General features: G+C 41.9%; 1 protein-coding gene across 2 annotated transcripts in view; it reads right to left on the minus strand.

The window, feature by feature from the left end:
• Nucleotides 1-20,718, minus strand: part of stab2 (stabilin 2) — a 191,852-nt gene that overhangs the window by 102,214 nt on the left and 68,920 nt on the right. For both annotated transcript variants that reach the window (XM_073058832.1, XM_073058831.1), the window contains exons 24-29: nt 16,922-17,015; nt 14,206-14,361; nt 9,991-10,086; nt 7,048-7,143; nt 1,560-1,607; nt 105-241 (exon numbers count right to left, since the gene is read on the minus strand). In XM_073058832.1, coding sequence (XP_072914933.1) covers nt 105-241; nt 1,560-1,607; nt 7,048-7,143; nt 9,991-10,086; nt 14,206-14,361; nt 16,922-17,015 — 627 coding nt within the window. The remainder of the gene's footprint in view (nt 1-104; nt 242-1,559; nt 1,608-7,047; nt 7,144-9,990; nt 10,087-14,205; nt 14,362-16,921; nt 17,016-20,718) is intronic.

The following is a 20,718-nucleotide window of genomic DNA, read 5'->3' on the forward strand; positions in this document are numbered from 1 at the left end:
CGATTCACCACGCAATAAACTGGCTGCATGTGTACCTGCCACGTTCTCACTACTGACCAGATATGGTTCACCAATGAACTAATCTCAAAGGAAGAGAGACTCACTTCACCAGGTTCGGAAGCTGTTCGGCTCTGAGCCAAAATACCCTGTTGTCATTATTCATACCACTGACGGCTTTCTGAGAGGGCACCAGCAGGGTGACATTTGCAGCTTCTGACAGAAGGCGGTTCTGAGAAGCATTCTGAAAAAAAAACAAAATCCATTTTATGAGACTTTTCATCAAGTTGGAGTTTGGATCATAGATCATTTCGCACTCTTTATTTCACACTCCTTTCTGTTTTTCCCCTGAGGGATATGTTAAGGCAACATTGTTAGATGGATAAATTATTTTTTAAGACTCTTGTACAGAATTCTTATATGGTGAAGACAAACTCTTGATCTCTCAATTTGCCTGACTGTGGCCCTTGTACCTTATTGTCTACCTGCGCTGCACTTTGAGTAACTGTAACAATTTATTCTGCATTCAAATTTTCTTGTCCTAGTGAAGTTATGCACGGGATGACCTGTCGGGACGGCATGCAAAGTAAAGCTTTTCATTGTGACTCGGTACATGCAACAATTACCAGTTACTAAATATCGGTTACTTAATCATCCATGGAACGTGGTTGATACTGGTCGTGGGAGAAATCTTACTCCAGTTGTTTGGGGCTGTGGTGAGACTACATCTGGAATTTAGGTACAGGTTCCCAGGGACATGTATGCTTGCGTTAGCAGGACAGTGGTGAAGGCTCGGCCCGCTGATTCCAGGTTCTCTACTTTCCACCCACATTCCAAAAACAAATGGGCTAGGGTTAGCAAGTTAGGAGCATACTACATTGCAACTGGAAGCATGGCGGCACTCGCAGGCTGCCTTCAAATTATTGGTTGTTGATTTAAATGATGCATTTCACTGTATGTTCACAGTGGCCACTTTATTAGGTACACTGGTACACCCGCTCATTAATACAGCTATCTAGTCAGCCAGTCGTGTGGCAGCACCTCAATGCATAAAAGCACGTAGACATGGTCAAGAGTTTCAGTTGCTGTTCAGACCAAGCATCAGAATGAGGAAGAAATGTGATCTAAATGACTTTGACAGTGGTACGATTTCTGGTGCCAGATGGGGTGGTTTGAGTATCTCAGAAACTGCTGATCTCCTGGGATTTTCATGCACAACAGCCTCAAGAGTTTACAGAGCATGCTATGAAAAATTGAAAAAAAACATCCAGCGAGCAGCAGTTTTGTGGGTGAAAACACCTTGTTAATGAGAGAGATCAGAGGAGAATGGGCAGACTGATTCAAGCTGACAGGAAGGCAACAGGAACTCAAATAACCACACTTTACAACAGAGATGTGCAGAAGAGCATCTCTAAATGCACAACATGTTGAAGTGGATGGGCTACAGCCACAGAAGACCATAGACATACACTCAATGACCACTTCATGTGAATGAGGCAAGGCTCTTTCATTGTTTCCATTAACAGAAACAAAAACAGTTCTGATTAAATTGATGGACTTACATTGACCCACTTGAGAAATTCTGCAGCTTCCGGGATGTAGGATAGAGCCTGGAAGGTAAAGAGAAGAGAGTCTGATACCTTTCCAATTACTGAATAACGAGTTACTTATCTCCCACACTTCGGTACTGTGGTGGCCATGCCGTGTTCTCATTACAACCATAAGAGAGCAGGTATGAGAATCTGCTTTTCGATCAGCTTCTTCTCCACTGCCCTCCACTTTCTGAATGGATAATGAACCCATGGACACTCCCTGACGTTTTGCACTACTTATTTAAAATGTTAATACATATTTCTTCACTTGTAGTATAGTTTTATGTATTGCTGCAAAACAACAAATTTCATGGTATATGCTAGTGCAGGGGTTCCGTACCATTTTAATGCCATGAACCCCTAACGTTAACTCAGTGGTCTGTGGACCCCGGGTTGGCAATGCTGCACTAGAGATAATTAACCTGATTCTGAAACTGATGTTACAGTCACATCAGTGGCTATCATTTCCACCTTAAGATAAAATGCAGTTTCACTGCAATCATCTTCCCCAGTTTTATTATTCACCTCAGTGACTCACAGAGAAAGAGGCCCTTCTGCCCATTGAGACTGTATTGGCCATCAAACCATCATTTGTGCTAATCTAGACACAGCCATGAGCAATAGAAGCTGGTTTTGCTGACAATTGGGTAGACCCTGTAAATGTACACGTTTCTTTTAGCTGAGGAGTTTACAGACAAGTACCTAGATGGGGGTTGGGTCACTAAGGATGGAAATGGGGAGAAACGTCTTCACTCGGAATTGGTGAATAGGTGGGTTTCACTACATGGATGCTCAGTCATCAAGTCCATCCAACATAGAGACCGATGGATTTCTGAACAGTACGAAAATGGAGGGATGAGGGAATAGCACTGGAAAATGAAACGGAAACTCATTCGTGTGGCACATCTAGGCAAAGGTCCAGATCGAAGCCGCTGGTCGATCGGAAGTCCATAAGGGCCCTGTGACTCTATAACTCAATGATTCTATTGACAGATCAATTAGTTAGGGCTCAGAGCTCAATTTTAACACTTTCACAAAGCAAGTGGACTATCTGAGTCACTCAGGGAGGAATGGTGTAGATTTGAGAAAGTTATGGTGGGGTGACTGTGAGCTGAACAAAAATCCTAAAGCAAGAATACTTGCAAATCAGTAGAACCCAATATCATTCTCATAAAGGTTAAGACCCAAGATGGAGTTTTCAATAAGTTACTTGTTTTAAAAGATTCCCTCAACCCAAATATTTAATTAGACTTGCATTTTTAACGTAATCCTTCATACTAACTGAAAACACTCTGGGGCCAGTGGAGTATGCTTTGAAGTTTGGTCACTGTTATAATCTAAGAGAATAGAGAGACAATTTTTGATGGGTAAGTATTGTTCAGAAGAAATAATACTGTTGGACCTTCCATGCACATCTGATCTACCACTCACTGTAATCTCTCTCTGTCACACATAATATGACATAATTGCTCCCTTCATACCACTACCCTTTAAGAGTTGTATCATATGACTAACTACTCTGGTGTGGAGAAAACAAAAGATTTTCAGTGTATCTTGGGGTATAGATAGGGTAAATGCAAGCAGGCTTTTTCCACTGAGGTTGGTCACGACTAGAACTAGAGGTCATAGGTTAAGGGTGAAAGGTGAAATATTTAAGGAGAACCTGAGGGAGATCTGTTGATAATAAACCAACTACCAATTACAGGGTTTGGTGTGGAACATTTCGGAAGAAGGCCAATTTGAAATATAAATGCAATATTTCTGCAGCCTCTAAGATATTTCATCAATGAAGTGTCTTTGCTTTCAAACTATTAGAGAGTGAATAAAGGAGACACTGATACAGCTTTAAGTCTCATTTGCAACCCCAGTGCTGCAACAGTCCCTCAGTTCCATACAAGAATGCTAACCTAGACTTGCGTGCAAGGACCTTCCTAGTTTTGTGACTCAGAGGAGAGAGTGTCGCCACTGATGGAGAGCTAAACTCAGTAGATGTAATATCAGCATGAGCTTCTAGAGAACATTTTTGGATGTTTTCTTTCTTTCTTTTTATAAATTTTTTTATTAGTTTTTCAAAACATTTTACAAATTAAAAACCCCAAATCCCAATGAGGAGCATTAATACAGTGCAAGATTAAGCATACAATAACAATATGCTACAAACGAAGAGAATTTAACAAAAAAGCACCTAAATTAAAGACAAGTGAGCTTAGTGTCCTCCCCAAGCCCCACAACACAAGAAAAAAAACAATTCCAGACCAACCACCACACAATATAAAGAGTATAAGTCCGGACAGTCAAACTCCCAGACTGTGAATACACTTAGCAACAGAGGATAATAATGCCTACTACCAGAAAAAAAAGGGAGCTGAAAGCAAGGGACCGAAAAGAAGAGAAAAAACAAGGAAAAAAAAAACCCTAGTCAAGAGGAAGGTTATGAAAGTACTCGATAAAAGGTCCCCAGATCTTATGGAACTTTAAATCCGAATTGAGAACTGAATAATGAATTTTTTGAGGTCCAAGCAGGCCATAATGTCGTTAAGCCATTGCGCATGAGTGGGCGGGGCAACATCTCTCCATCTAAGGAGGATCAAGCGTCTCGCCAGGAGAGAGCAAAGGATAGTATTCGGCATTTGGTCGGACCCAGACTTAAATCTGTCTCGCCCCAAAATCCAAACAGAGCAATTAAGGGGTTAGGTTCTAGGTGCTGATTCAGAATACCCGATAATGTAGTGAAGACATCTTTCCAGAATTTCTCCAAGCTAGGACAGAACCAGTACATATGGATGAGAGAGGCCACGCCCCTCTTGCATTTATCACAGAGCGGACTAATGCCAGGGTAGAATCGAGATAGTTTAGATTTAGACATATGGGCTCTATGAACAATCTTAAACTGTAAAAGGCAATGGCGAGCACAAAGGGAGGTTGAGTTAACCGATTTGAGAACTGAGTCCCAGCTCTCCTCAGATAAGGAGATATTTAAATCCTGCTCCCAGGCCATTTTAATTTTATCCACAGGGGCCCGCCGTAAGGCTGCTAGTTTATCTCGGATAATTGATATTAAACCTTTACCTAGTGGATTAATGGAAAGAAATAGGTCCATAGCATTTTTCGCAGGCATTTCAGGAAAGTTAGGAATTAAAGGAGCAGTAAAGTGTCGGATTTGGAGATATCTGAAAAAGTGAGCGTTAGGCAGGTTGAACTTAACGGAGAGCTGCTGAAAAGAAGTGAAGCGATTATCAATGAAGAGATCTTCAAAATGTCTAATGCCCTTTCTGAACCAAACATGGAATGCTGAATCGTACATAGTAGGAAAAGAAAGGTGATTGTGTGCGACAGGGCTAGAAACAGAAAACCCCTGGAAACCATAGCATTTCCTGAACTGAGCCCATATACGCAAAGTGTGTCTAACCAGAGGATTAGCTATTGATCTGGGCAGACTGCTAGGGAGTGCAGAGCCAAGAAGTGCAGATATAGATAATTCTTTAGTGGAGCTCAACTCCATTGCCACCCAGTTAGGGCACTCGGGTTGACCGTGGAAGAAAGACCAGAAGGCAGCACAACGTATATTAACTGCCCAGTAATATAAGCGAAAGTTAGGTAAAGCCATGCCACCCTCTTTTTTAGATTTTTGGAGGTGGATTTTATTAATTCTAGAGCGCTTATTCTGCCACAGATATGACAAAATAATAGAGTCTAAGGAATCAAAAAAGGATTTAGGAATAAAAATTGGGATAGATTGAAATAAGTATAAAAATTTGGGGAGAACATACATTTTAACAACATTAATACGATCTACCAAGGACATAGATAGAGGTGACCATTGTACCAGACTCTGTTTTATAGCATATGAAAGATTGACAAAGTTTTCACGAAAGAGATCTTTAAACTTCCTTGTGACTGTAATTCCAAGATAAGTAAATTGATTATGGACTACTTTAAAAGGGAGATCACGAAATATTAGTTCTTGTGCTTCTTTATTAATTGGGAAAAGTTCACTCTTATGTAAGTTGAGTTTATAGTCAGAGATCTGGCTAAACTGGTCAAGAAGTGAAAACATTAGAGGTAAGGATGTAGACGGATTTGAGAGAAAGAGTAATAAGTCATCAGCATAGAGAGAAACTTTATGCTCAACACCCCCTCTCCAAATCCCGGTCAATTCAGGACAATTTCGAAATGCTATCGCCAGAGGTTCTATAGCCAAATCAAAGAGAAAGGGACTTAAGGGGCATCCCTGACGGGTGCCACGTTTGAGATTCAATACTTGGGATTTCTGAAAATTAGTTAGAACAGAAGCAGTAGGACACAGGTATAGCAATTGGATCCAAGAGATGAAACTTCGGCCGAGGTCAAATTTTTCTAAGACTGCAAAAAGGTAGTTCCACTCTATACGATCAAATGCTTTCTCCGCATCAAGGGAGATAACACATTCAGGAGTCCCAGTTGGAACTGAGTATAAAATATTAAATAGACGCCGAATGTTAAAAAAAGGGAGACAGTTTTTAATAAAGCCTGTTTGGTCATCAGAGATAATGGAGGGAATAACGGTTTCTAATCTATGAGCCAACACTTTAGCTAAGATCTTTACATCAACATTGAGCAGAGAGATCGGCCTGTACGAGGAACACTCTGTTGGGTCTTTGCCCTTTTTTAAAAGAAGAATAATAGATGCCTCATTGAAAGAGGGTGGCAATTTGCCGTAATTAAACGAGTCAGATAATACTGAGAATAACTGAGGAGAAAGAAGTGAAGAGAATGATTTATAAAATTCCACAGGGAACCCATCAGGTCCAGGAGATTTCCCTGAGGGCAGTGCAGAAATTGCAAAAGATATTTCTTCTGGTGATATAGGCGCATTGAGTTTGGCTTTGAAATCAGATGAAAGTGAGGGGATATTCAGATTCTGTAAAAATTGATCCACAGAGATATTGTCATTTAGAGATTCAGAGGAATAAAGCCGAGAATAAAAATTTTTAAATGCGTCATTAATTTCTAAATGATCCGATGTAAAGTCTCCGTTCTCCTTCCGGATCTTTGTAATATGTTGTTTGGCTTTGGAATGCCTCAGCTGATTGGCTAGGAATTTACCAGACTTATCCCCATGAATGTAAAAGTGGCTCTTGCTTTCGAGAAGTTGGCGTTCGACAGGTTGAGTGGACAGAAGGTTAAATTTAGTTTGGAGTTCAACGCGCTTCTTGTATAATTCAGGGTTCTTAGTTTGGGCATATATTTGATCCAAATCTTTAATCTGGTTAATGAGGTCTGCTCGATCTGCACGGGATCTTCTATTGAGATTATTTGACCCCTCAGATATGCTTTCATGGCATCCCAGACAATCTGGGATGGCACTTCAGGTGATGTATTAGTGTTAAAATAAAAGGTTATCTGATCCTTAATAAATTTTACAAAATCATCATGGATGTTTTCTTGAATGAGTCAAAAGCCTTTATAACTTGCTTACCATAATTGCGTTTCCAAAGCATATCTCACCATCTCCTTCATAACCTTGCTGACAGCTGCAACTTTTAATCCCTGGAGACACGTATGAACAAGTTGCCTGCCAACATATTTGAAGCAGTTCATTGAATCAGCGGTTAAATATTATATATTTTATACAGCATCATTTTTATCTGTCCGACTTTAATGGTCTTTTTTTCAGGTCAGACCTTTGAAATGAAGGTTAGCCTAGGACATGAAACAGAGTGAAGAGAGTTAAGTGGGGGAATATTATGGATGATCAATTAAACAAGATTTTTGCTGTGCCTGTACCTCCATGTATTTGTGCACATGACAATAAAGGTAGATAGATAGATAGATAGATAGATAGATAGATAGATAGATAGATAGATAGATAGATAGATAGATAGATAGATAGATACTTCATTGCTCCCAGAGGAAATTACAGTGTCATGGTAGTATTAGAAGTGAACAGATATAAATATTACAAGTAGAAAGAATAAAAATAAGTTACCTCAAACAGTTTAACAGGAAGGGGTCATTACTTCTCAGGTGATAGGTTGACCTGATGGCCGAGGGTAAGAACGACCTCATACAGCGCTCTTTGGAGCACCGCAGTTGTCTGAGTCTATTACTGAAAGTGCTCCTTTGTTCAGCCATGGTGGCTTGCAAAGGGTAAGAAACATTGTCTAGAACTGCCAGGATTTTCTGTCAAACTCAACTTGACTTGAAATCTCAAAGTAAAAGGATTGTTCCCCACTAAACAGGCTTAATCAAGTCATTTGGAAATATGAGGGGTTCTCTGCCAAATGATGTAGTGGATGGTGTGGATTTCTAAGTACGATGTTAAACATTTTCAAACATTATATTTCCTGTTGACCTTTTTTCCTAAGCTAGCAACCTCTAGTTCTAGAAAGGATAGTGGCAGCAGATACTGTATGTGGGAACTTCATGTTCCATTGAAGTGCCCTAACTTGCACCTGTATTGGTAATTTCTTGATGGTGGCTGGACCTAAATATTGGAATTTCCTTCTCAACGTTGCATGAGTATCTTCACCATGTAGACTGAAGTGGCTGAAGAAGATGGATCACACCCACCCTTCCTGGGATATTAATGGTGGGTAATAAGCTTTGGCCTTGCCTTCGACACTCAAATATTGCAGATAAGCAAGAAGAAGCTTGCAGGATAGGGGCCTGAGTTGGATTAATTTCAATAATAGCTTTGAAAATACCTTTGCATTTTCGTGGTAAAGGCAAAAGACCCGACACCCATCTTAAACTTGTAATCTTTGGTCCAACTATGAGAGGGTTCATAGTGAACCCCTCACTATAGGTGAAGGACATAAATGAGAAGAGTGGGGGGTTAAATGCAGGACAGATAGGAATGGGCTAGATAGAACTGAAGTGGTGAGGATGTTTCCTATAGCAGGGGAATCTAGGACCAGAGGGCACAGTGTCAGAATAGAGATGTCCATTTAGGACAGAGATGAGGCGGAATTTCCTTAGCCAGAGAGTGGTGAATCTGTGAAGTTCATTGCCACAGATGGGTGTGAAGGCCAAGTCATTGGGGATATTTCAAGCAGAGGGTAATAGTTTCTTGATTAGTCAGGATGTCAAAGGTTACAGGGAGAAGGTGGGAGGTTAGGGTTGACAGGGATAATAAATCAGCCATGATGGAATGGCAGAGAAGACTCGATTGGCTGAATGGCCAAATTTTGTTCCCATGTCTTATCATCTTATGGTATTCCCACTTCTCTTGTTTGCACACTTAAGATTCTGTAAGGTTATTTAAGATTGTTCAATGTTTAATGCCATTTCCAGTACACAAGTGTAAAGGGGAATTAAATATTGTAACTCCAGATCTGATGCAGCATATACAGAAAAAAACCCATTAAAGTTCAGGACACAATAATAATTTTTTTTAAAACCACAATTAATAGGTAAGATTGCTTATATATATACATATAGGTTGATGGTGTGTCTGTACATAAGGTGGTTGATAGGAAATGATAAAGTAGTGATGATGGAGGTGTTGATCAGCCTTACTGCTTGGGGAAAGTAACTGTTTTTGAGTCTGCTGGTCCTGGCGTGGATGTTATATGGTTGCTAAGACATCAAAAAAGAAACGTCTGCCTATTCTTCAACTGAATACCTCTGGATTGGCCACTGCAGAGCCTAGATCTTCATTCAGGAAGAATATCACAGGTCAGAAGCCACAAAGGACAATGGAGAATTGCTCTCAAGGTAACTCAGAAATGGGTGCTCTGGTCTTTTGCTCCAGAGAAGGACAATGTCACATGAGGAAAAGATCCTGGCAAAGTTAGTATGTAGAGTAGTTTGGTCTATTGAATAACATTGTATTCTTGTAACTTCTGGCACAGAATCTATAGTCCTGGGAATTGTGGGCACCAAAGGATACCCTGGTTTGTGAACCAGTCTCACAAGACTCAAATCCAGCAAGAAGAGGCCGTGCTTTCATCGGGAAGGAGGTACAGCAGCCTTCGGTCCCACAATATCATGTTCAGGAATTGTTATTACTCCTCAACAATCAGGCTCTTGAACCAGTGGGAATAACCTCAACTCTGAACTGATTCCACAACCTATGGACTCACTTTCAAGGACTCTACAAAGAGTGTTCTCAGTATTTTTTTATTTGCACGATTTATCTTTTGCACGTTTGTTTTGTGGCTGCCTATGAGAAGACAAATCTCAAAGTTGTATAATGTATGCATACTTTGATAATAAATGTAACTTGAACTTTCAACGTAGGTTACTTTCCAGGCTTTGTGTGTAGTTTATCATTGATTCTATTATATTTCCCTGTATTACTTTAAATGCTTGCAGGAAATTGAATCTCAGGGTAGTATATAGTGATGAATATGTAGTTTAATAATAAATTTACTTTGAGCTTTGTGCTTTGTTGAACTTTGAATTCAGAGCAACTCACCAGATAATGGCACCCTCCGTTGTCCTCCAGGCACGGGTTTATGGCTTCGCATTCTAGGCCATTGCCACGGAAGCCCTTCTTACACTCACACCTGTTCTGTTGGTATAGAAATGCTTGCTATAATTGAAAATGCACATGTTTCTAATGACCCTTCACCACCTTTGAAAGCAGTCTATACAGATGCATCACAGCTTGATAAGCTCTGCCTGAGACCACAAGAAATTGCCAGGAGTTGTGAACACAGCCAATTCCATCATGAAAACCAAACTCCTCTTTCATGACCCTGTCTATACTTCCCGTTGCTTTAGGAAAGCAGCCAACATTATCAAGGATCCCTCCTGCACCTTATCATTCTCTCTTCTCCTCCCTCCTATCAGGTAAGGTAAGTACATCTAAAAGTTTGGGAATACGTACCACCAGGCTCAAGGACAACTTCTACCCTGTTGTGTAAGATTTCTTGGATTGACTACTGATATGAACTTTTAACTTCTCAGTATATGTTGTTATGAGCCTTGCACTTTTTCTGTCCACTTTCTCTGTAGCTGTAACCCTACATTCTGCATTCTGTTATTGTTTTTTCTTGTATACTTAGTAAGTTTCGCCAGTAAGATGAAAGGGCTGATTGTGGACTTCAGGAAGGGTAAGACAAAGGAACACACACCAATCCACATAGAGGGATCAGAAGTGGAGAGAGTGAGCAGCTTCAAGTTCCTGTGTCAAGATCTCTGAGGATCTAACCTGGTCCCAACATATCGATGTAGTCATAAAAAAGGAAAGACAGTGGCTATACTTTATTAGAAGTTTGAAGAGATTTGGCATGTCAACAAATACACTCAAAAGCTTCTATAGTTGTACTGTGGAGAGCATTCTGACAGACTGCATCACTGTCTGGTATGGAGGGGCTACTGCACAGGACTGAAAGAAGCTGCAGAAGGTTGTAAATCTAGTCAGCTCCATCTTTGGCACTAAGCTACAATATACCCAGGACATCTTTAGGGAACGGTGTCTCAAAAAGGCAGTCTCCATTATTAAAGACCTCCAGCACCCAGGGCATGCCCTTTTCTCACTGTTACCATCAGGTAGGAGGTACTGAAGCCTGAAGGCACACACTCAGCGATTCAGGAACAGCTTCTTCCCCTCTGCCATCTGATTCTTAAATGGACATTGAAGCTTTGGTCACTACCTCACTTCTTAAAAAAAAACAGTATTTTTGTTTTTGCACATTTTAAAAAATGTATTCAATATATGTGAACATTGACTACATCGATATGTTGGGACCAGGTTAGATCCTCAGAGATCTTGAAACCCAGGAACTTGAAGCTACTCACTCTCTCCCCTTCTGATCCCCCTATGAGGATTGAACATTGATTTCTCTAACTTCTGTTAATGCCCCTCCTCCCCTTCTTACTCCATCCCTGATTTATTTATTTATTATCCCCCTTTACCCCATCCCTTATTTATTAATTCATTAATTTATCTATCTATCTATCAATTAATTTATTTATTTATTCCTCCCGTTTTTTTCTCTCTCTCTGCCCCTCTCACAATCACTCCTTGCTTGCTCTCCATCTCCCTCTGGTGCTCCCCTCCTCTTCCTTTCTCCCTCGGCCTCCCCTCCCATGACCTTCTCCCTTCTCCAGCTGTGTATCCCTTTTGCCAATCACCTTTCCAGCTCTCAGCTTCACCCCACCCCCTCTGGTCTTCTCCTATCACTTTGGATCTCCCCCTCCCACTTTCAAATCTCTTACTATCTTTTCTTTCAGTTAGTCCTGACGAAGGGTCTTGGCCCGAAACGTTGACAATGCCTCTTCCTTATAGATGCTGCCTGGCCTGCTGCGTTCCACCAGCATTTTGTGTGTGTGTGTTGGTTGAATTTCCAGCATCTGCAGATTTCCTCGTGTTTGTGTTTTCAATATGTGTAATTGATTTATTTGTTTATTTATTATTATTATTTTTTTCTCTCTGCTAGGTTATGTATTGTATTGAACTGCTGCTGCTAGGTTAACAAATTTCACGATACATGCCGGTGATAATAAACCTGATTCAGATTCTGATTCTGATACTTCTCAAAGTATTTATGGATGGCCTGCCTGGATGGCTTGCAAACAAAAGGTTTTCACTGTATCTCAATACACCTGACAATTATAAACCCATCAACAATTACTAAATAGTTGCCAACAGTTGTCCCATGAACCAGGAATAACATTCATTAAAACTGATTCTAGTGATTTCTTTTTAATGTTTATTTCAAAGTCAACTCATTGGGCCCAAAAGCAAAATCCTGCAGCTGCTGCGAATCTGAAGTAAATTACAGACTATTGGAAACACTCAGCAAGTCAGGCAGCAGCTGTGGAGAGAGAAACAGAGTTAACATTTCAGGATTAACCTTTCATCAGAAATGGGAAAAGTTAGAGAGACAGATTTAACTTTCCATGTTCTGATGAAAGGCTGTGATCTGAAACATTATAATTGCAAGAGATTTGGCAAATGCTGGAAATCTTAAAGCAAGGAACTCAGCAAGTCTGGTAGCAGCCATGGAGGGGAGTAACCAGTCTATGTTTTGGGCTGAGACCCTTCATTGGGAATCCTGATCAGGAGTCCGAATGAAGGGTCTCGGTTTGAAATGTCAACTGTTTATTCCCCTCCATAGATGCTACCTGACTTGCTTAGGTCCTCCAACATTTTGAATGTGTTGAACTTAAACATGAACTCCTTCTCTCCCCACAGATGCTGTCTGACCTGCTGAGTATTTGGTACATCACCAGATTTCTCCAGATGTAGTACAGACAGCATTCTAACTAGTTGCATCACCATCTGGTATTGAGGCTCCATTGCACAGGGTTGGACAAATCGGCAGAGGGTTGTAAACTCAGCCATCTGCATTACTGGCACCAGCTAACCCACCACCAAGGACATCTTCAAAAGGCAATGCCTCAGAAAGGCAGCATCTATCATTAAGGACCCTAACTATCCAGGACATGCTCTCTACTCATGATTACCATCAGAGAGGAGGTACAGGAGCCAGAAGACATGGGCTCATCAATTTAGTATCACCTTCTTCCCCTCCATCATCAGATATCTGAACAGACAGTGAACCCATGAACACTCCTTCACTACTTTTTGTTCTTATTTTGTACTACTTACTCAGTTGTTTATACAAACATAGAAACATAAAAAACCTACAGCACAATACAGGCCCTTCGGCCCACAAAGCTCTGCCAAACCTGTCTTTACCTGAGAAATTACCTAGGGCTACCCATAGCCCTCTATTTTTCTAAGCTCCATATACCTGTCCAGGAGTATCTTAAAAGACCCTATCGTATCCGTCTCTACCACTGCCACCGGCAGCCCATTCCATACACTCACCACTCTCTGCATAGAAAAACTTACCCCTGACATCTCCTCTGTACCAACTTCCAAGCACTTTAAAACTGTGCCCTCTTGTGCTAGCCATTTCAGCCCTGGGAAAAAGCCTCTGGCTATCCACACGATCAATGCCTCTCCTCATCTTACACATCATTGTCTATCAGGTCATCTCTCATCCTCTGTTGCTCCAAGGAGATAAGGCAAAGTTCACTCAACCTATTCTCATAAGACATGCTCCCCAATCCAGGTAACATCCTTGTAAATCTCCTCTGCACCCTTTCTATGGTTTCCACATCCTTCCTGTAGTGAGGCAACCAGAACTGAGCACAGTACTCCAAGTGGGGTCTGACCAGGGTCCTATATAGCTGGAACATTACCTCTCGACTCCTAAATACAATCCCATGATCGATAAAGGCCAATACACCTTATGCCTTCTTAACCACAGAGTCAACCTGCCCAGCTGCTTTAAGTATCCTATGGACTCGGATCCCAAGTTCCCTGTGACCCTCCACATTGCCAAGAGTCTTACCATTAATACTATATTCTGCCATCATATTTGACCTACCAAAATGAACCACCTCACACTTATCTGGGTTGAACTCCATCTGCCTGTATTAAGTAATTCTCAAGATCATTTATAGTATAGTTTAGCTATTGCTCCAGCATTGTGATAGGGTCGCATAACATTGAGGTGATGGTCACAGCCTTGCTTTTAACTTCTCTACCTTATTTTCAGAACCCTTCTGACTCAGAAGCATGCTTCCTGATAACAGAAACACGAATGACAACAGAGGAACAAAACACATCCTCATCTGACAGTTGACGATGAAAGTAGTTCTTTACACTTACCTGCCCTGGTCCCAAGTAGATGCAGTTTGCATCGGTGTGGCACCCGCCTTGGCCTGTTAGACAGTCATTGATTTCAACGCAGTCTTCCCCATCTCCAGTCCATCCAGGCAGACACTGGCACCTGAATGTCCCCCTTCCCATCAGAATGCATTCCGCCTACCAGTGAATCACACAGGGAAAATTAACACATTGATGGCCATGCATTTAAAACAAAAGAGTGAAGTAGGAAGATTGAGTGGGGTATAAATACTTTTGTGGACAAGTTGGTAGAATGGTCTATTAGTATGTCGGATGTATGATGTATCTACTTCCCAAGAGCATAAGATATAGGAGCAGAATTAGGCCATTCAGCCCATTGAGTCTGCTTCACCATTCCATCACGGTTGATCCCGGATCCCACTCAACCCATACACCTGCCTTCTTGCCATATCCTTTGATGCCCTGTTGGATCAGGTAATGATCAACTTCTGCCTTAAATATACCCATGGACTTGGCCTCACCACAGTCTGTGGGAGGATGTTCCATAGATTTACATAGATCTACTCTCTGGCTAAAAAAATTGCTCCTTACCTCTGTTCTAAAAGGTCACCCCTCAATTTTGAGGCTGTGCCCTCTAGTTCTGAACACCCCCACCACAGGAAACATCCTCTTCACATCCACCCTATCCAGTCCTTTCAACATCTGGTAGGTTTCAATGAGATCCCACCCACCCACATTCTTCTAAATTCCAGTGAGTACAGGCACAAAGCTGGCAAACACTCCTCATATGTTAACCCCTTCATTCCCGGAATCATCTTTGTAAACCTCCTCTGGACTCTCTCCAATGACAACACATTCTTTCTGACATTTGGGGCCCAAAGCTGTTGACAATACTCCAAGTGTGGCCTGACTAGTGTCTTATAAAGGCTCAGCATTATCTCCTTGCTCTTATATATTTTTTGCTATGACTGAGTCCGGGCTTTGGAATGTGGGAGGAAACTGGAGCAGCCAGAGGAAACGGGTGGAGTCACGGGGAGAATGACAGTGGCAGGTATTGAAACTGGGTTGCTGGTGCTGTAATATGTTAGGCTAACTGCTGCACTACCATGCCCCCACGATGAGTCAAATGTGCGTTGGATGTATACAGTAAAACGTAAATAAAAAGGATTGTGAGATGTTGGAAATCCAGAGGAACACACACAAAGCGTTGGAGGAACTCAGCAGGTCAGGCAGCACCTATGGAGAGGAATTGTCAGGCTGAGAAAGGCGTTCGGGAACGTTGATGAATAGAGACACCTTGGGGTGAAAGTGAAAACGCAGATAAGTAGGACAGTGTAGATGGCACAAGGCATACTTGCCTTCAGACCTGAAATCTCAACTGCTTATTCCCATTCATAGATGATCTGCTGAGTTCCTCCATTTTGTGCTATTTCCAGCTTCTGCACTCTCTTGTGTTTGTAAACAGATCCATTTAATGCTATTAGAAATATTTAATTCACTTCTCACTTAATAAGTACTTAAGTATTTTACTGCAAGCTTGGTTCAGAGCAGTATAGCGGCCCTTTGGCCCGTCTACTCCATGCCGAACTGTTATTCTTCCGAGTCACATCAACATGCACCTGTACATTAGCCCTGAACACACCCCTCCCATCCACGTACGTATCCAAACTTCTCTTAAAGGTTACACTTGAACCTACATCCACCCCCTCTGCAGGTAGCTCGTCTCACATTTGCATCACTCTCTGAGCGAAGAAATTCCCCTTCAGGTTCCCTTTAAATATTTCACCTTTCATCCTTAACCTACTGGATGACCTCTAGTACTGATCCCACCCAACCTCAGTGGGTGCTTGATTTAGATAAAATCCTTATCTATACCCCTCATAATCTTGTATACCTCTATCAAATCTCCCCTGATTCTCCTACATAGATATTGCTCAACCCAGTGCTTTTGGTAGCTTGTTTGTAGCCCTGGATTCCAGCATTTGCCACCTATTGTGCTGCCTTATGACTGTCAGTTTGCACTTCCCAACTGAGTTGGGAATACCACTTAGTCTCCTGCATTTAACCCTCTGTTGACTATCAGACCATAAGACTTTGGAGCAAAATTCGGCCCATTAAGTCTGCTCCGCTATTCCATCATGACTGATTTATTATCTCTCTCAAGCCCATTCTCCTGCCTTCTCCCCGTAATCTTTGTAATCAAGAACCAATCAACCTCCACTTTAAAAATACCTAAAGACTTGTCCTCCACAGATTCCAGAGATTCCCTTTGGCTGAAGAAATTCCTCTTCATCTATTCTAAAGGGATTTCCTTCTATTCTGAGGCTGTGCCCTCTGATCTTAGATTCCCCCACTGTAGGAAACATCCTCTCCATGTCCATTCTATTAAAGGGTATTGGCCTGAAACAGTGACTGTACTCTTTTTCCATAGATGTTGCCTGGCCTGCTGAGTTCCTCCAGCATTTTGTGTGTGTTGCTTGGATTTCCAGCATCTACAGATTTTCTTTTGCTTTCAATATTTGATAGGTTTCAATAAGATCCACCCCCCTTGCAAATTCTTCTAAACACTATGAGCACAGGCCTCTCTCCAGCCTGAATATTTCCATGACCACAAAGCAGAGCTCTGGCATTAACTGATGCAGATTACACACCAGTTCTGTAGGGCTCACGGCCTTAGTATCACGAGGCATCATTTATAATAGTCAACTCAAGAATTCAAGCGTACGGTTATACCCACATTAGAACTACAGCCGCCTCGGTCTGGTTGACTGCAGGCGTTCAGCTCTTCACAGTAGTACCCATCGCCTTCATAGTGTGGTTTGCAAACACAGCTGTAAGTATAAAAGCATTAACTATTAAATAGTTATTCCGCCACGAGGTCAAATCCTTTATTGTGCATGAAACGTGAATGAAAAATGTAAAAGTTACAAGCGTGAAACAATAAGACCATAAGACATTGGAGCAGAATTAGGCCATTTGGCCCATCGAGTCCGCTCCACCATTCCATCATGGCTGATTTATTATCCCTCTCAATCCCATTCCCCTGCCTTCTCGCTGTAACTTTTGACACCTGACTAATCAAGAACCTATCAACTTCCACTTTAAATATACCCAGTGACTTGGCCTTCACAGCTGACCAAGCAATGAATTCCACAGATTCACCAAAGCCTGGCTGAAAAACACACTACAAACAAAACGAATGCCGAAATCCTGAATCTGCTATCAGTTTCATGGAATGACAATGGAATCCCTGACACATCCACAGTGATTACAATCACTGACGCATCCACTGTGATTACAAATCCTATCATATCCACAGTGATTACAATTCCTGACACATCACTGTGACTACAATCCGACACAACCACTGAAATTATAATCACTGACACATCCACAGTGATTACAATCCAACACATTCACAGTGATTACAATTCCTGACACATCCACAGTGATTACAATTCCTGACACATCACTGTGATTACAATCCAACACAACCACTGAAATTACAATCCCTGACACATCCACAGTGATTACAATCCAGCATATCCACTGTGACCACAATCCACAAATTCCAGGCCCTGCTCTGTATTTAAGTTTTTCTAATGGTCACCTTCGTTTTAAACTGGTCCCAAATGACATTTGTTGCTTTGGAAAATGGTGGATTCCTGATACCAATAGAAATGGGGCCGAATGGATGAAAATTAGGCCAGAGCTCACTTATGCCAGGCTTCAGCTTTGCAACTGACATTTCCAATTGTAATAGATTTACTTTCCTGCATTAACATTGCTCTTAACTAATCTTTGAGAGTCCTTCCAAACTACAAACACAACCATCTGGAACTGGGGTTTTCAACCTTTTTTTAATGCCATGGACCAATACCATTAAGCAAGGGGTCCATGGACCCCAGGTTAGGGACACCTGCTCTAGAACAACAAGGGCAGTTAGTGCAGGGATTCTCCTTCAAATCTGACTGGAGATACATCCTTTTCTTTTCATCCTTGCAAGGTCCAAATCCTAGAACTCCCTACCCAATATCACTGGAGATCCCCTTCATTAGAAGGACTGCAAAGGCTCAAGAAGTTAACTCACCAGCATCTACTCACGACGTTTTAGGGAAGGACAATCTACACATAGTGGCCACTTTATTAGGTACACCTGTTCACCTGCTCATTAATGTAAACATCTAATCAGCCAATCATGTGGCAGCAACTCAATGTATGAAAGCATGCAGACATGGTCAAGAGGTTCAGTTGTTGTTCAGACCAAACATCAGAATGGGGAAGAAATGTGATCTAAATGACTTCAACTAATGAAAAACTGCTGGTGCCAGACTGGGTGGTTTGAGTATCTCAGGAAGTGCTGGTGCCCTGGGATTTCCACGCACAGTGAGTGTTGTGAAAAACACCTTGTTAATGAGAGATCAGAGGAATGACCAGACTAGAGTAAGCTGACAAGGAGATAACAATAACTCAAATAACCACACGTTACAATAGTGGTGTGCAGTAAAGCATCTCTAAATGCACAGCATGTTGAATTTTGAAGTGCATGTGCTACAGCAGCAAAAGACCACTCTGGATTTCTCTCCTGTACCTAATGAAGTGTCTACTGAGTGTATCCCAGCTTAGTGGCGGACCAATCAATTTGTAGAGAGAGTGAGCTTCACACAGGTCGGTGAGAAAAGTTTTAAAAAGGAGCGTTTTGTGTGGCTTGGCACATTAGTGGTGGACCAATTGATTTGAAGAGAGAGCGAGCTTTGCACATGTTAGGAAGAAGAGTTTAAAAAAGGAGCGTTTTGCGGGGATTGGCGAATTAACGACAGACCAATCGATTCAAAGAGAGAGAGAGAGCTTCGCTATGTTGGGGAGAAGAGTTTAAAAAAAGGAGCGTTTTGCGGGGATTGGCGAATTAACGACATACCAATCGATTCAAAGAGAGAGAGAGAGAGAGAGCTTTGTCGGGGAGAAGAGTTTAAAAAAAGGAGCGTTTTGTGGGGATTGGCGAATTAGCGACAGACCAATCGATTCGTGATTCATTAGCAGGAGCAAATAAAAGTAAAGCGGGGTCAAAGCAGAGCGGCCATTGTGTGAGTGAACCAGTGTAGGAGCGGGAACTTGAGTTTTTGGCGAAGAGGCACAGGTCAGTAGCAGGTAAGGCTTTGTAGTGTTGAATAAAAAGTCACTAAATTACAGCTAATTAAAGAAAATAGGGATGATGCAGGATCAGGTGATGTGCTGCAGCTGCATGATGTGGGAACTGGTGGACCCCATTGTGGTTTCTGGTGACCACATCTGCAGCAAGTGTTGGCTGCTCGAGGAACTCAGGCTCAAAGTTGATGACCTGGAATTTGAGCTTCAAACACATCAGAGAGGGGGACAGTTACCTGGATTCTCTGCTTCACCCATTAGATTAGCTGCCTCAGGTTCGGTCTGTGGTCGGGGACAAGAGGGTTTGACTGCGAGTGAGGTGGGTAGTGGAATCCGAGAAACAGTGCTGGAGGAGACTCGGCCCTTGAGCTTGTCCAACAGGTCTGAGATTCTTGTTCCCTGTGTGGATGACAGTGGGGGCTGTAGGAAAGATGAGCAACCCAACTGTGGCACTGTAGTTCAGGGAGCCATTCAAGAGGGGGGAGAGAAGAGAAATGTAGTGGTAATTGGGGATAGTATAGTCAGGGAAATAGACAGGTTTATCTGTCGCGAAGATAGAACGTCCTGAAGGCTGTGTTGTCTGGAGGGTGCCTGGGTTCGGGACATCTTATCTGACCTGCAGAGCAATTTACAATGGGAGGAGTAAGTTCCATTTGTCATGGTCCATCTGTGTACCAATGACGTAGGTAGAATGAGGAAAGAATTTCTGCTGAGGGAATTAGAGCAGCTAGGAACTAAATTAAAAAGCAAAACCAAGAAGTTAGTAATATCTGGATTACTATCTGAACCACGTACAAAATTGGCATAGGGCCAAGAAGATTAGAGAGTTAAATGCGTGGCTCAAGGATTGGTGTGGAAGAAGTGGGTTTGAATTCATGGGAAATTGGCACCAGCATTGGGGAAGGAGGGAGCTGTACCAATGGGACGGGCTCCACCTGAACTGTGATGGGACCTGGATCCTAGCAAATCGCATAACTAGGGTTGTGGATAGGGCTTTAAACTAAATAGTAAGGGGGTGGTTCAACAGACTGGAGAAGTATGGACAAAGTAAAAAAGAGAAATGTGGATAAAGATAAAGAAGAAACAAAAGATAATAAAGAGAAAACTAAGAGTGGAGTGAAGAAAAGACAGGTGCAAAAGAGTAAAAGATTACAAGATTTTAAAAGCACAATGAGTGTAAGGGCACTTTATTTGAATGCCTGTAGTATTCAAAACAAGGTAGGTGAACTTGTGGCTCAAATCAGTACAAAGAGGGATGATTTAGTGGCCATTACTGAGACGTGGTTGCAAGGTGGAGAGGATTGGGAATTAAATATCCCAGGATATCAGGTAAAATGGAAAGATAGGCAGGAAGGTAAGGGAGGTGGGGTGGCGCTCTGAATTAAAGAT

This window comes from Hemitrygon akajei, chromosome 10, assembly GCF_048418815.1.
Source record: "Hemitrygon akajei chromosome 10, sHemAka1.3, whole genome shotgun sequence".
NCBI lineage: Eukaryota > Metazoa > Chordata > Chondrichthyes > Myliobatiformes > Dasyatidae > Hemitrygon > Hemitrygon akajei.